The sequence below is a fragment of the Elgaria multicarinata genome, chromosome 10 (assembly GCF_023053635.1).
Source record: "Elgaria multicarinata webbii isolate HBS135686 ecotype San Diego chromosome 10, rElgMul1.1.pri, whole genome shotgun sequence".
NCBI classification, from domain to species: domain Eukaryota; kingdom Metazoa; phylum Chordata; class Lepidosauria; order Squamata; family Anguidae; genus Elgaria; species Elgaria multicarinata.
This window is the reverse complement of record NC_086180.1, coordinates 84,975,150-84,988,698: the sequence shown is the minus strand read 5'-3', so window position 1 is coordinate 84,988,698 and position 13,549 is coordinate 84,975,150. Positions and strand designations below refer to the sequence as shown.

The window sequence follows — 13,549 nt, the reverse complement described above, 5'->3', positions numbered from 1 at the left end:
TGCCATTTATAAAGATACTACAGAAACTGGCAATAGTCTTGTCTAACAAGGCAGGCTACATAAAATTCTCAACAAGGGATATAGATAAAATTTAATCAAATTGAATTAACTCAAAAGCAAAGTATTAAATGTATTTCATCTTTAAATTCTCAAACCAATACTATTTCATGAAAAAGAACCACACACAAAAACCAATTCTTTCGAATACTTGAATATAAGGATATATACTGATTGCACCCTTGCTGCCTGGAAGTCTCTTAACTTTGAGACTTCTGGAATTCCTATGCCCCCCTGGGCTGTAGGCAGCAGGGGAGGAGAAGAAATAAGAGGTCATCTTCACCTCCCCATCCTCCGTCTTGAAGCGGCTCAGAGTATCCCACATCCTGGCCTCTCTGGTCTCGTTCCCTCCCCAGCCAACAGAACGGCTGCTTTTCTTCTTCTCCGAAGTCACTTTTCTCACCTCGGAGAGCAGCTGGCACAGTTCTTACTGCATCAACTGCAAGGGGAAGGGAGGAATCTCCAACTCCTTCTGAGTGCAGAGTGTTGCTTCCGATCCCGGAAGGCTTTTTCTCAGCAATCCTAGGGTCCCTGGGACACTCTCCCAGGGACCCTAGGATTGTTCTCACCACCACTCAGAGTGGATAAATCTGTCTATGCGGAGGTGGGGGTCCTTGCTTTTGGCACCAAATACATGCCATTTTGTAAGTACTTTAATAAACATAATGTTAACATTCATCTGTGATACCAGGGGCTGCTGAATAGGGAGGAAAAGCTGGAGGTGAGAGAGAAAAGTCACTGGACAGCCACCTAGGGTCAAGACTCTGCTTAAGGCAACAGCAGAGGAATAACATTAAAATAAGAGGGAATAAACTGCAATTGCATACTACAACAACTGTCTATTGCCGTGTGTGTGTGTGTGTGTGTGTGTGTGTGTGAATTTATATATGTACACATACACACTCCATTTGAAAAAACAAATGCAGGATTTAGCTGACATTTAGACAGAAAAAAGGATCCTGGCTGTAGCTTGCTGGGAATTGTAGGACTTTTCTCTGTCAAAACATGCATAGGATTGTTCCCTTAAGTGCTTAACGAGTCAGTGGAACAATGACATTAATCTTAATGTTTTGTAGGGGAGCCACAGAGCTCCAGACTTAATGGTGATGCCTCAGCCAAAGTTGTGTCTTTAAGTGACTGCTTAATGTTGAAGAGTTGTAAATTTTTTACAAATGGTATCCTACAACACCTGATGCTGTTCAATACATAATCAAGTAAGCTGGAAGATATGAACTAAAAGGAATTAGTGCAGCCTGGGTATGCAGCCAGCTGATGACCTGTTGGAAATTGTCATCAGACTGGGAGACGATATCAAGTGAAGATCCAGGGAGTGGAATTATCCAGGCTATCAGCCTTTGGTTAATATGATCTTCTTGCCTGGAAAATAGATATCAGCTACAGCCTGTGCTTGCCAAGCTAAGGATAGCTTTTAGCTATGCAGCTTTCCAGAAAACATATAAGCAGTCTTTGAGGGAAGGAGGTATTAAATCACAGCATTTAAAAAGATTTTTTTTTTTTACATATATGCTCTTGTATAAAGAGATTAGACTAAAATGATTGGCCAGAAGTACTGTCCAAAATAAAGCTATGAAACTTTGGGAAAGAAGATTAAATGCCTTATCTATGGGAAAGGTCCATCTGGAATACACAATGCTGTTGTGCTTGTACATTTGGCTAATAATCTTAAGAGTGGCTTTTATTAAAACAGATGTTATATACTGTCACTTTAGCAATAATGCCACTTCACTAAAGACAACAGGCTGAGTGTTTAAGTCATATCTGAGTCTAGCAGAAAACATCTAAAGCCTGCAGGCCAGAACAGCATGAACAAGACAGCCATTTAGGAATGTGTTTCTGGCAACAGCTTAATCTACTGCTATGATGAAAGTCTTCAGAAAACTACAGAAAAAATAATTTAAAAGGATAGGTATGCTTCTATGGAAGGTAGGCAACTAATTTAACATGTCAACATAATCTAAAAGATGGAACGGAGATTCCAACTAGACCATGGGGCTAGGGTAAAACTCAGACAATGAGCTTTGAAATACAAACACAACACGTTTAAGCAAATTTCTCACTTGTGAAAGCTAATATCATCGGAAAGCTTCTCATTTTCATCTAATTAAAATAGCAATGGCAAAAGGTAACTACACAGCAGACAGCTATAAAAAATATATATCCCCCACTGCATTCACACAGAGGTAGCATCACCTGATTGGAAAACTGGCAGTGAAGGAGCCATACAAGTCCCTAGAACCTATGTGCAAATGGTTTCAGAGTTCAGTGGTTACAATCAAGGGATTCACAAACAGAACTGAATGTTCTCTCCAACTGAACAGACACTCACACATCTCAAGCTGCTAAGTTATACTTTAAACTCCCAGTGTGATTAACGCTGCCAAATGTGAATGTTAACAAAAATGCATGGTGCACAATCCCTTGCACACCTGTTTGGGTAGCAATGCAGCCTACCATTTACCAAGGGGTAACTGAACACACTATGCATGGAACCAGTTGGTAAACTGACCAGCTGCATTAACCTTCCGAGTGATCGGGTGCAGAAGTGTGACCAGATTTCCTTACCACTTGGCAGGACAATACTGATACCAGGGTTACCAACTGGATACATGCACACCGTGGTAAATTAGAATTGCCATGCTTGTTAATTGACCAGTCAAATGTTCCAACAATACCACTGCATAGGTGACAGCTTACATTTTTATTTCATGATGGTGTAATCTGTTAGGAAAGACAGGAATAAAGGCAGCTTACTTAGCAGTAGTTATGGGCAAAGCCTAGCAGCATAGCTAAATGTTTCCCACTAGCCATCTCCAAACAGGAGCAGAAACAATCATCAGTTATAAAGAACACTGCCTAGTGGGTCAAATGTTGGTCTAGGATCAGAGTAACAGCTTCAAACTCTCCCTCACTGACGATCATTAAGTGATGTTGGGCCACACGCTCTTACCAAAAATACCCTGCAGTGTTATCTGGAGATAAAATTGGGGAAAGGAGCTATGTACATCCATTCTGAGCTTCTTGGAGAAAGGGCAATTTTTTTTAAAAAAAAATAGCTCATCACTATTTTTAAAAGGCAATGTCATTGCGTCTCAGTAACAGCTATCTAATTTGTTCATTGTAATTAACTTAAGTAAAAATAGTTACCTACTTCATTGTTTTCTTAACATTAAAAATACTTGCCCGTTATTTGAGCAGACAACTGACCGACCCAAAATAAGTTAGCATTTGGCAAGCTGTTTTTTGTAAGGACACTGCTTCTTTGCTGTATTTGTGGCAATTGCCTCCATATTGTGAAGACTGGATACTTCCACAATAAAGAAAATGTTAGAATTTGAGGATTGAGCACTCCCATTTTTATCGACATATCAATTACATTGTCCTCATACAAACAGGCAGGCCTAGGAGCCTATGGTGAAATATGTATTTCAGACAGTCAAGATGTTAGCCTGTTATGACTCTCAAAAAGGACCACTGTGTCATACTTTCCCATCTTTGTTTTAGGGCTAATTTCCTATGAAACTAACTGCTTTAAAGCAAAACATACTGATGTACTGGAACATTCCTTTGCCTGCATATGAGTGTTTCTTTGTTATAATGTAGGAAAGAATTTTTGAATATTTGCCTTTGACAGGGATTACAAAGAAGGACCAAGCACAGTGCATACTTCACTGTCAGCAATCCCACTGACATTTGTAGGATTAATGATGTTTGTGAGGCTGGTAACAAATGTGAATTAAGAGCAAACATACCCGAATATTTTGTACCTATAACAAGCCTGTCTCAGAGTAGCATTTACAATTATTTTATTCCTTCTGTGAACTCGCACGGAATATTGTTCCTCGCACCTGTGACTTCTGAAAGCAATATACTCACCACCCCTGTATGAGTGGCACAATATTGCCTGGAGAATTAGAACACTGTTGCAAACAAGATGGCAATCTATATATGAACCAAACATTTTATATTTGAGAAATTAAGGCAAAGTAATTCAATTGCTATCAGTGACATAGATATGGAATGCAAATAATGTCTAGGAATTTTTTTATCTAGCAGTAGTCAGTTTCAGAAAAATCTGTTTTTGAATAAGTGCATGTCCTCATTTTGGTACCTTTATTATAAGACCAACACATGCAAGTAACCAGAATAGCAGCTATTTGTAGATTAACACAGGCTTGTATTGAGCAATTCAAACCTCACTGAACCTTTTATGAAGAGGTAACAGACCCTGAAGAGACAGACAGACTACCGGAGGTGGGGGAGGAAAGTGAAATCTCATTACATCATTTTCTAGTCATTAAGCAACTGAAAGGTTCATTAAACAGATCATGCTCAAAAGGGTAAGACCTGTGATGTGTCACTGCACAATGAATTTCTTTAAGGACACTGAAATATTGCTAGTACAACACTGAATAATTTCATAGAAACATTCAAAATGGTTAACACATACCATTCACCACATAATCTTGACAGATTAATTATAAAGGCTAAACAGGAACTTACCTGTGTTGTTTTACCAGAACCTGTCTCACCAACAAGTACAAAAGACTGGTGTCTGATGAGAATATCGGTAAATCTTTCCTTATATTCCCACACAGGGAGCTGAAGCCGTTTCTTTAGGATTTCATAATAACGAGGTGTGTGTGGTAGGTTTGTAAATGGATTGATACCCTGCGGAAGTACAGCTGGCTTTAAAGGTGGCAACCCAACACCAGCAATGAGTGCAGAATTGGTTGAAGGACGCAAATCCTTTTCCTTATCTCTTTCCCTCTCACGATCTCTATCTCGATCCCTGTCACGGTCTTTGGATCGGTCATCACGATCCCGTTCACGATCTCGATCCTTCCTAAATGGGTTTTCAGGATACAAAAAGGTATGTAACATTGAAATAAGAATAATATGTTTCCCCCTTAGTTCTTTAACACTAAACCATGGGCCCTCCCTGCTACAGACGTCTGTCTCCCCTGATTACCTTTCCTTTTTCTAGATATGTTCTAGATATACTCTATCTAGACCAGGATAAAAACATGGCTTTTCAATAAAGCCATTAATGGTTAAATTCACCTGGCTTGCACATTGTTTTAACTGCTTTTAAATTATATATTGGTTTTAACTTTATTAATGGTTTAATTTGTTTTTAGCTGTGTATATTTATTGTTTTATATTGTATGATTTTATCTGTATGCCGCCCTGAGATCACAGTGATATAAGGTGCGATACAAATGTTTTAAATAAATAAATAAATAAAATCAACCATGGAAGGACAAGTCACTCTTAATTTTCAGAATAGCATGCTCAGTCATTAACTAAGTCAATAAAAACTATCCAATTTCTGTTCTGGCTTGCTTAACAACTCTGTAATACACATAAATGCTATGCATAAAGGCCTTGTTTTTAAAGCAGAGAGGACACACTAAGGAATAAAGTGGTAAGATTTCAAACTCCCTAGTTTAAGGGAAGCCATTTCACACTGATATCAACCAAGGAACCCCATACATCTTCAAACACACAACTGTGTAAGACAAAGGAATTCTTGAAAGCTTTCTAGGAATCACAATCAGTTACAGACAACATACTGGCCATGTCTTTGGTTGGAACTTAACCAGTGCTCCACCAAGAGTACACCTAGTCCTATAGGTACTAGGTGCACATCCAATACTCCCTTGAAGCTCTGTATTTCAGGGAGGTTGTTTGTGATTACTGATCATCTTATTGAAGGGACCCCTGATAAGCCTCCAAATTAGCCAAGAGAATAACTGATTTAAAACAATTTTCAAATTATCTTATTTAGAGATTTCTTGAATGTATGCATACTAAACATACTAGTTTGCTGCTACATAAATACTAATATTACTAGTAATATTACTATTTGCATTACAAAATTTGTAACAGCTTGGAGATATGAGAGCCATTGTAAAATTAAAGATTTCTGTCTGGTTCTCCCTTTATACACATTCCTCCATCCAAGTCAATGATGTCAATGTTGGAATCCTACCCACTATGGAAGCAAAGCAAAGAGCTTTATATGGGAATGCAACTTTCTGCAACCCTGTTCTGCCCTCTGCTAATGGAAAAAGGAGTAAATGCTTCTAAGATAAAAAGTTATTTGTTGTAATATTCCAATTTAGCTACCTGGCCTTTTGTGTTTCTGGCAAGGTATTATATTTCCAAGTTCTATCGCTTTGAAAGTTATATATATATATATATATTTCAATAAAGAGAACATATGTCCAATGTGCCAAGATTAGCTTACATATAAGCAACAAATATTTGACCGTTAGTAGTTTAAGTAATTCCAGTTGTAAGTAAATCTAGGGGTGAGAATTAAAAATCTTCACAATTTTCAGACCCAGACAAAATGTTAACCCCATCTATCCAAAGAGGGCCTACTTTTAATTATTTCCGTAGATAATTATATCCACCTCTCTCTTTTTCTGTCTTTTCCCTTAAAAAAAGAAAATGAAACAAAGAATTGGTGGGGATGCCATGGTTACAACCCAACTCTAGTGGGAGGCAGAATTCAGTTCAACCCACCATTTGAAAACCAATACTGCTTACAATATATGGCATTAACTCCCATCTTGGCATTAACTTCCCTAAGGGAGAGCATACAGGAAAATGCCTTTAAATTAAGACTGGAACATATAGAGAACAATTCTATGGCCCCAATGTCTTGGGGGGAGGACATAGGATTTTTTCCGGATTTCTGGATCAGATGTTGGAGACAGCACTCTGACCTCGGATCCAAGTGTCCAAGCTCTCCAACCCTTCCCCCCACAGCTGGTGCAGAGAGAACTGCGCTTGCTGCCTCTCCAATGTCTCAAAAATGTTTCTCAAATATAAAAACATTTTATATTTGAGAAATTAAGGCAAAGAAATTCAATTGCTATCAGTGAGGGGAAGGAACTGGGGAAGCAGGAATACAAACTATCCCCAGCCTTCCTCCCTCTGCAGAGCCCTAGCTAGACGGGCAAAAACGCCTGTCTATCAAAAATGCACAGCAGCATTCTAAGTATTCCCTATACTACTATAGTATAATGTACTCGAGAAAGGTTGTCACACAGAGGAGGGCCAGGATCTCTTCTCAATCATCCCAGAGTACAGGACACGGAATAATGGGCTCAAGTTACAGGCATTATACAAGCTGAAGGCAGGGGCGGAACCAAGGATAATGTTGCAAAATATTATTTGTATAAAAAAGGGTTTAATGAAGGTGCCTATGCATTTCGGACAAAAAACGTCCTTCCTCAAGGCTTATTCAACAAGGTTTTTGCAGTTGTCTGCTCCATTCTGGTCTCCAAATCAAAGTGTGGGTTTGTCAAGTTACAGGAAGCCAGAAGCCAGAATCCGGCTGGACATCAGGAAAAACTTCCTGACTGTTAGAACAGTATGAAAATGGAACCAGTTACCTAGGGAGGTTGTGGGCTCTCCCATACTAGAGGCATTCAAGAGGCAGCTGGACAACCATCTGTCAGGGATGCTTTAGGGTGGATTCCTGCATTGAGCAGGGGGTTGGACTCGATGGCCTTATGGGCCCCTTCCAACTCTACTATTCTATGATTCTATGAACTATATAGGACTTGTAGTTGTACTAGATGTAGGATTTTGTGTTATTTGTGTTACCAAAATGAGCAGACTAAGAATGTTGTTAGCACAGTACCATATCAATATTACCACATGAATACAAACTACTGCAAGATATAGCACATTAGGATGGATAGAAATGAGCCAAGATGGACTACAGGTGACTCATCTACACCCTCTTTTCCTAAAGATTTACGACAGTACTCAACTCCACATACCCAGTATCTTAGTTCAAATATATCATGGCTGCCCATTATGAGAACAAACTCTAGTGAGTCATGCACTCCCACAATCCTTCTGCCACGTCTTTGACAACTGTGATTTTAAATTAACTATGGCCCCCATTAAACTATGGTTTGTTTTAAGTATGGCTTGAGAACACAAGATCAAAAACCATGGTTTGAGTGTGGAATATTCTCAGTAACCATGATTTGAACAGACCACATTTCTGCCGTGTTTGAACACCACAGGGAAACTTGGTCAGAATTGAAATCAGTTCTCAGTCTCCTGCTCATGGATGCAAAGGAGGAGATGAAGGGGGAAGGGTGGGTACAAACCTAAAGCTCTCATTATTTCCTATTATGACTGTGCCAAGTGAATAGCAGCCTTGAAAAATAGCTGAACAAAATCTATCGCACAAATCTGCTTTCAAAAACTTGCCAGTCTACCCCAACACTTGAATCTGGGCATCCAAAGGCAGCCTGCCTTATGGATCTGACAAGTAGTGTCCTCAAAGCAGTCATCCAATCGAGGAAGCAGGAAACAGATATGGGCAATGCATTACTTTTTCTTAAGTTATAAATCAGAATTCGGATACCAGTCATTTGACTAGATGAATACGGTCAACTGACCACATATTATTGGGCCACATTCAACTATCGTCAAATATGCCATGAAGTTAAGAATATCCTTACTTAAGTGTGCTACACATAATCCTTGAACGTATTTAAGTGGCAACTGTCCTTTTACTGCTTCATAGTGTCATCTGGTGGCTATGGCGTAAGTGAGAGCCCCTTGTCTGAGAATGCAAATAAATGCAAAAATGTGCTGATTCATACTATGAAGGGAGGTTGAGGCATGGTAAAAGTCAATCAGAAGTGAACAGACAATGGTGAACAGAGCCAAAGATGGCGTAGTTTGCAGCATTGCATAGCCCTTTCTCTCTCTGCAACCACGTTCCTTCCCTACCTCTCGCGTACACACACAGTGGAAGCAATTTCCAAAGGGGTAGTAAGAGTGGACCCAAAGCATCCAGATAGATGATGCTGATGGTTGCATGATATTGGACTGAAAGCAACACATGGATCTTGGGCCTCATGGAGGTCACTGGCAACACTTTGCAGAGTGCATTTGGTGAGGTTACATGTGTGAAAAAGATGGTCTCCCAGCTGACTGTAGAAAGGGCATCGATGGAACAATTACCTGCTATCTCTCAGGCAGTGTAGCATCTGTAAGGTCATTGTCTTCCTACACAGGGAGGCATTTTTAGAATTCTGCACATGCTCATCCCTGGGGATTAGAAGGTTTGTAAACAAAACTGGCACATGTCACAAGTACCCTGGTTTCAAGACTACTAGTGAGTCAACATTTGCTGTGGACATGAAAGTATCCATATGACCTAGCACAATGCTATGCACATCTTCTGGGAAGGACTGGACTCTGTTATTACTGTTCTAAAAATTAATACTTTAAATACTTGACTGATATTCAACCCCATCTGACTAGTGAATTGACCAAAGTGTTGGGGGCGGGGGAGGTTAATCTATCAAATGCCAACTGTAATTATAATGGGAGCCTACCTGTCAGGCAACCTTGCAAAATGAACTTGTCCTAGTTGACTTACAACACACCACTATAGCTACAAAACTGAAACTGTGCATACCTGTAGGATCAGGTTGTAAGAGAAAGAATTTAAGTTCAGAAATTCTACCAGCCTCACAAAATTCTCAAGGCGATCATCAATTCCCCATAAGACAGAGAACAAACATGTTTGTACATTGTTGAAGATTGTTATTTTAGAATGCATGACCTTGAAAGCAAGAATCTGAATTTATTTGTATCTTCTATTATAAGATTTGAGTCTTACAGTTCTGCATGTTTCATATGCAGAATTCAGAACATGAAAGAGGCACTAAATCCAAGAAGTGGATTAATAGAAATGTTGAAGCCAGCCCCAAATCCTAAGCATCATGTGAGTAATTTCACAAATATAGCATTAGTATTTCTGTTACAACAGGTTCACATGATTTTTAAGAACCCAAAGTTCCTCAAAGCTGAGTCTTCTAATCATTCTTAGGATTTATCATACAATCTTTCAGATCACACCTGTCACTGCCCAGAAGATAGGTTGAGGGGGTGGGATCGATGCTGAAGAGCTTTATCACATTTGTTTTCAAAAGCACAGAAATCAAATAGTCAAGGGTCTTAATCAGTTCAGAGAAAAAATGTGCCCTCCAACACTGGAAAGTGGAAGAACAGACTTCAAAAAGTAATGCCAATATACAAAGAAAATAAAAAGGTATATAACATGGCACAGATTCAGGAGAAAGTAGTATTTTTGTTAGCATTTGCTTAAGAAGTGAACAAATATTAAATGGGGCTGTTCACATGAACCCATGGTAATGGTGCATGCAGCTACCATTTTGAATATACAACCCCTGTTCCAAGGGGTTGCACACCCAGAAAGAATGAACTATGCAAGGGTTAAACAACACTCACTGAACTCATGGTCTGATTTAGGGTTATGGGAGAGTTGTTTAACTCCCAATTAAATGTCTATAGCAGGAACACAGCTGTGGGAATTCAAGAAGTTATGCACTGGAATATTTCCCCATATGATCTGCTTCCTCTGTAACAACTCTTGGCTCATCAACGTGCAATCACGTTTGGAACATTGTGCACATTTATAGTCATGACATCCAAAAGGGATATGCTAGAGGTGAAACAGGCAAACAAAATGATCAGGAGATTGAACCACCATCCTCATGAAAAAAGCTAAATCATTTGGATATTAAAAAGACCTAAAACTTTAGAAGACAGACAACTGGCAGAGGCACAATAAAGGTTTATAAAAATTATGCATGATGTGGAGAAAGTAGAGAGAATTTCTCTTCCCCTCCCATAACACAAGAACTTCAGGTTACCCAGGTGAACTGATTAGCAGTATAATCAGGGCAACTAGAAAAAAAGTACTTCACAAAATGAATTAACAAATTTATGGAATCCACCGCCACAAGATGTGGTGATGACCACAGACTTAGATGGCTTTAAAAGGCTACAACAGCCTTATCAGCAACTGATGGCAATGATGGCTAAATGGAACATCCATATCGAGAGAAAACATGCCTCTGAATACAGTTAATGGCAAGGTGGGACAACACCAAAGAAGGCTATTGCCTTCATGCTCTGTACCTGGGCTTCCAGATGCATCTGACTGGTCACTGCGGGAAACAGAACACCATCTATTTGGTTTGATCCAACAGGACTATGTTACACACTGGCAGCTATGTCTTGCCTTGCCTAATCTGACTCTAGTCTTTTTGTACAATACCCTTTACCCCTTCCTCAATTACCTCTGAGTACATTCGCACAAGGGAGAGGGCTTTCTCTGTGGTGGCACCCCGACTGTGGAATGCCTTCCCCTTGGAGGCCCGATTGGCGCCAACATTGATTGCATTTCGACGCCAAGTAAAAACACGGCTTTTTAAACAAAGCCTTTGATGGTTAAACTCACTGGCACATTGTTTTAACTATATCTATTGCTTTTAAATTATATATTGTTTTAACGTGGATCGTGGTTTAATTTGTTTTTAACTGTATATATTTATTGTTTTTTACTGTATGTTTTTATCTGTACACCGCCCTGAGATCTTAGTGAAATAGGGCAGGATATAAATATTTAAAATAAATAAATATACTGTCTGTGTGCACCTACATGGCTTGGGACCACAATACCTGATGGAACGCCTCTCCCGACATGAACCTACCCGTACACTGCGCTCAACATCTAAGGTCCTCCTCCGAGTGCCTACTCCAAGGGAAGCTCGGAGGATGGCAACAAGGGAGAGGGCCTTTTCAGTGGTGGCCCCCCAACTGTGGAATGATCTCCCCGATGAGGCTCGCCTGGCGCCAACATTGTTATCTTTTCGGCGCCAGGTCAAGACTTTTCTCTTCTCCCAGGCATTTTTAACAGCATTTTAACAGCATTTAACAACGTTAAGTTTGTTTTTAATGGACCCCACAATTGTTGTTTTTAAATGGATACTGTTGTTTTTATACTGTTTCTATGTGTGTGTGTGTGTGTGTGTGTGTGTGTTTAAATTGTATACTTTTAATGTTTACTATTTTTAAATGTTGTAAACCGCCCAGAGAGCTTCGGCTGTGGGGCGGTATATAAATGTAATTAAATAAATAAATAAATAAATAATAAAATGTGCTCTATGAGACTTATTGCCACAATAAATGTGTTACTTTTCCAAGTGCCACAAGATTCTTAACATTGGTGGGGAGGGGAAGAAAAATCATACCATATGTATGAGGGCCTTCTCTGCTGTGACACCCCAGCTGTGGAATAAGCTCCCTAAGGAGGTTCGCTTGGCACCTACATTATATGCTTTTAGACCTTTTTACTCTCCCAGCATTTTAAGTCTATAAATAAATTTTAACTTGGTGTTTTAAATTTGTAATTTTGCATTGCTGCTGTTTTTATCTGGTTGAGCTTTTATATTGTATTTTATAGTATGGTTTTATACTGTTGTTTTATACTTTGAATGTTTTTTAATTTTTGTGAACCGCCCAGAGAGCTCCAGCTATTGGGCAGTATAGAAATGTAATAAATAAATAAATAAATAAATAAATAAATAAATATTCAGCTCAGTATAGTCAACACTGAATCTAGGTCGCCAAGGTTTCAGGCAGGAGTCTTTCCCAGCCCTATTTGAAGATCCCAGGAACTGAGCCTGGGACCTTTTGCAATGCAGAGCATGTGCTCTGCCATTGAGCTGCAGCCCATCTCCATAAAGCTAGTACACCCCGTAAAAAAAAAAAGACAAGGAGGAAAAAGAGGAATATTTAAGATAACTCCCTTAAAAACAGGGACACTAAAGGCAAAAGAGTGACAATGGTTTTTTTTTTGGAGTAAACGGGGATAGTTGGGAGTGAATGCGAGGTCTGTAAGAGGCGAGCGCAGAAAACGAGGATCATGAACAGAAATACAAAACAAAGAGGCCGGAGGGGCCTAGTTGCCGGCCGCGCTCCTGCAGAGGGTGGCCGGTGAAAGGCTCAAGGACATCCAGGTTTCCAAGGCGAGGAGGGCCCGCGGTGGGCCTCCCGCGCTGCCTGCCCTCAGCGAGGCCTCTCCGGGTCCCGAAAGCAACAGAGCCGGGGTGGGGGGGGGAGGCTTCCTCCAGCGAGCGGGAAGAGTAGGCGCTTCTCCCTCCTTCTCCCGTCCCCGCTCCGCCGCCGCCGCCCCCCGCGGCTTCTCCTTCCTTACCCGTCGGAGGCGACGCGCTTCTTGTTGGAGCCGTAATCGTCCCCGAGGTCGAGCCGGTGGCGCTTGGACATGATGGGAGCCGGGACGCGAGCAGGCCGCCGAGAAAGAGAGCGAGATCGACTAAAATGGCGGCAGGAAGGAAGCAGCGGCGGCAGCGACCGCGAGGAGAGACTTTCCCAGCAGAGAAAGCGAGAAGGGGAAAGAGGTCCGGCGGAGTTACAGCCCCGACTAGGAAACCGCTCCCCGAGCGCATGTGTTCCGGCCGGGCGATTCCTTCCGCCTGCGCTTTGTATGAAAAGGAGGACAGGGCTCCTGTATCTTTAACGCTTGTATTGAAAAGGGAATTTCAGCAGGTGGCATTTGTATATATGGGGAACCTGGTGGAATTCCCTCTTCATC

General features: G+C 40.6%; 1 protein-coding gene across 1 annotated transcript in view; it reads right to left on the bottom strand.

The window, feature by feature from the left end:
• DHX15 (DEAH-box helicase 15) overlaps nucleotides 1-13,289 on the bottom strand; it is a 54,732-nt gene extending 41,443 nt beyond the window's left edge. Inside the window, exons 1-2 of the mRNA XM_063135195.1 lie at nucleotides 13,151-13,289; nucleotides 4,579-4,921 (exon numbers count right to left, since the gene is read on the bottom strand). Coding sequence (XP_062991265.1) covers nucleotides 4,579-4,921; nucleotides 13,151-13,221 — 414 coding nt within the window. The 5' untranslated portion in view covers nucleotides 13,222-13,289. The remainder of the gene's footprint in view (nucleotides 1-4,578; nucleotides 4,922-13,150) is intronic.
• Nucleotides 13,290-13,549: the final 260 nt, after the last annotated feature.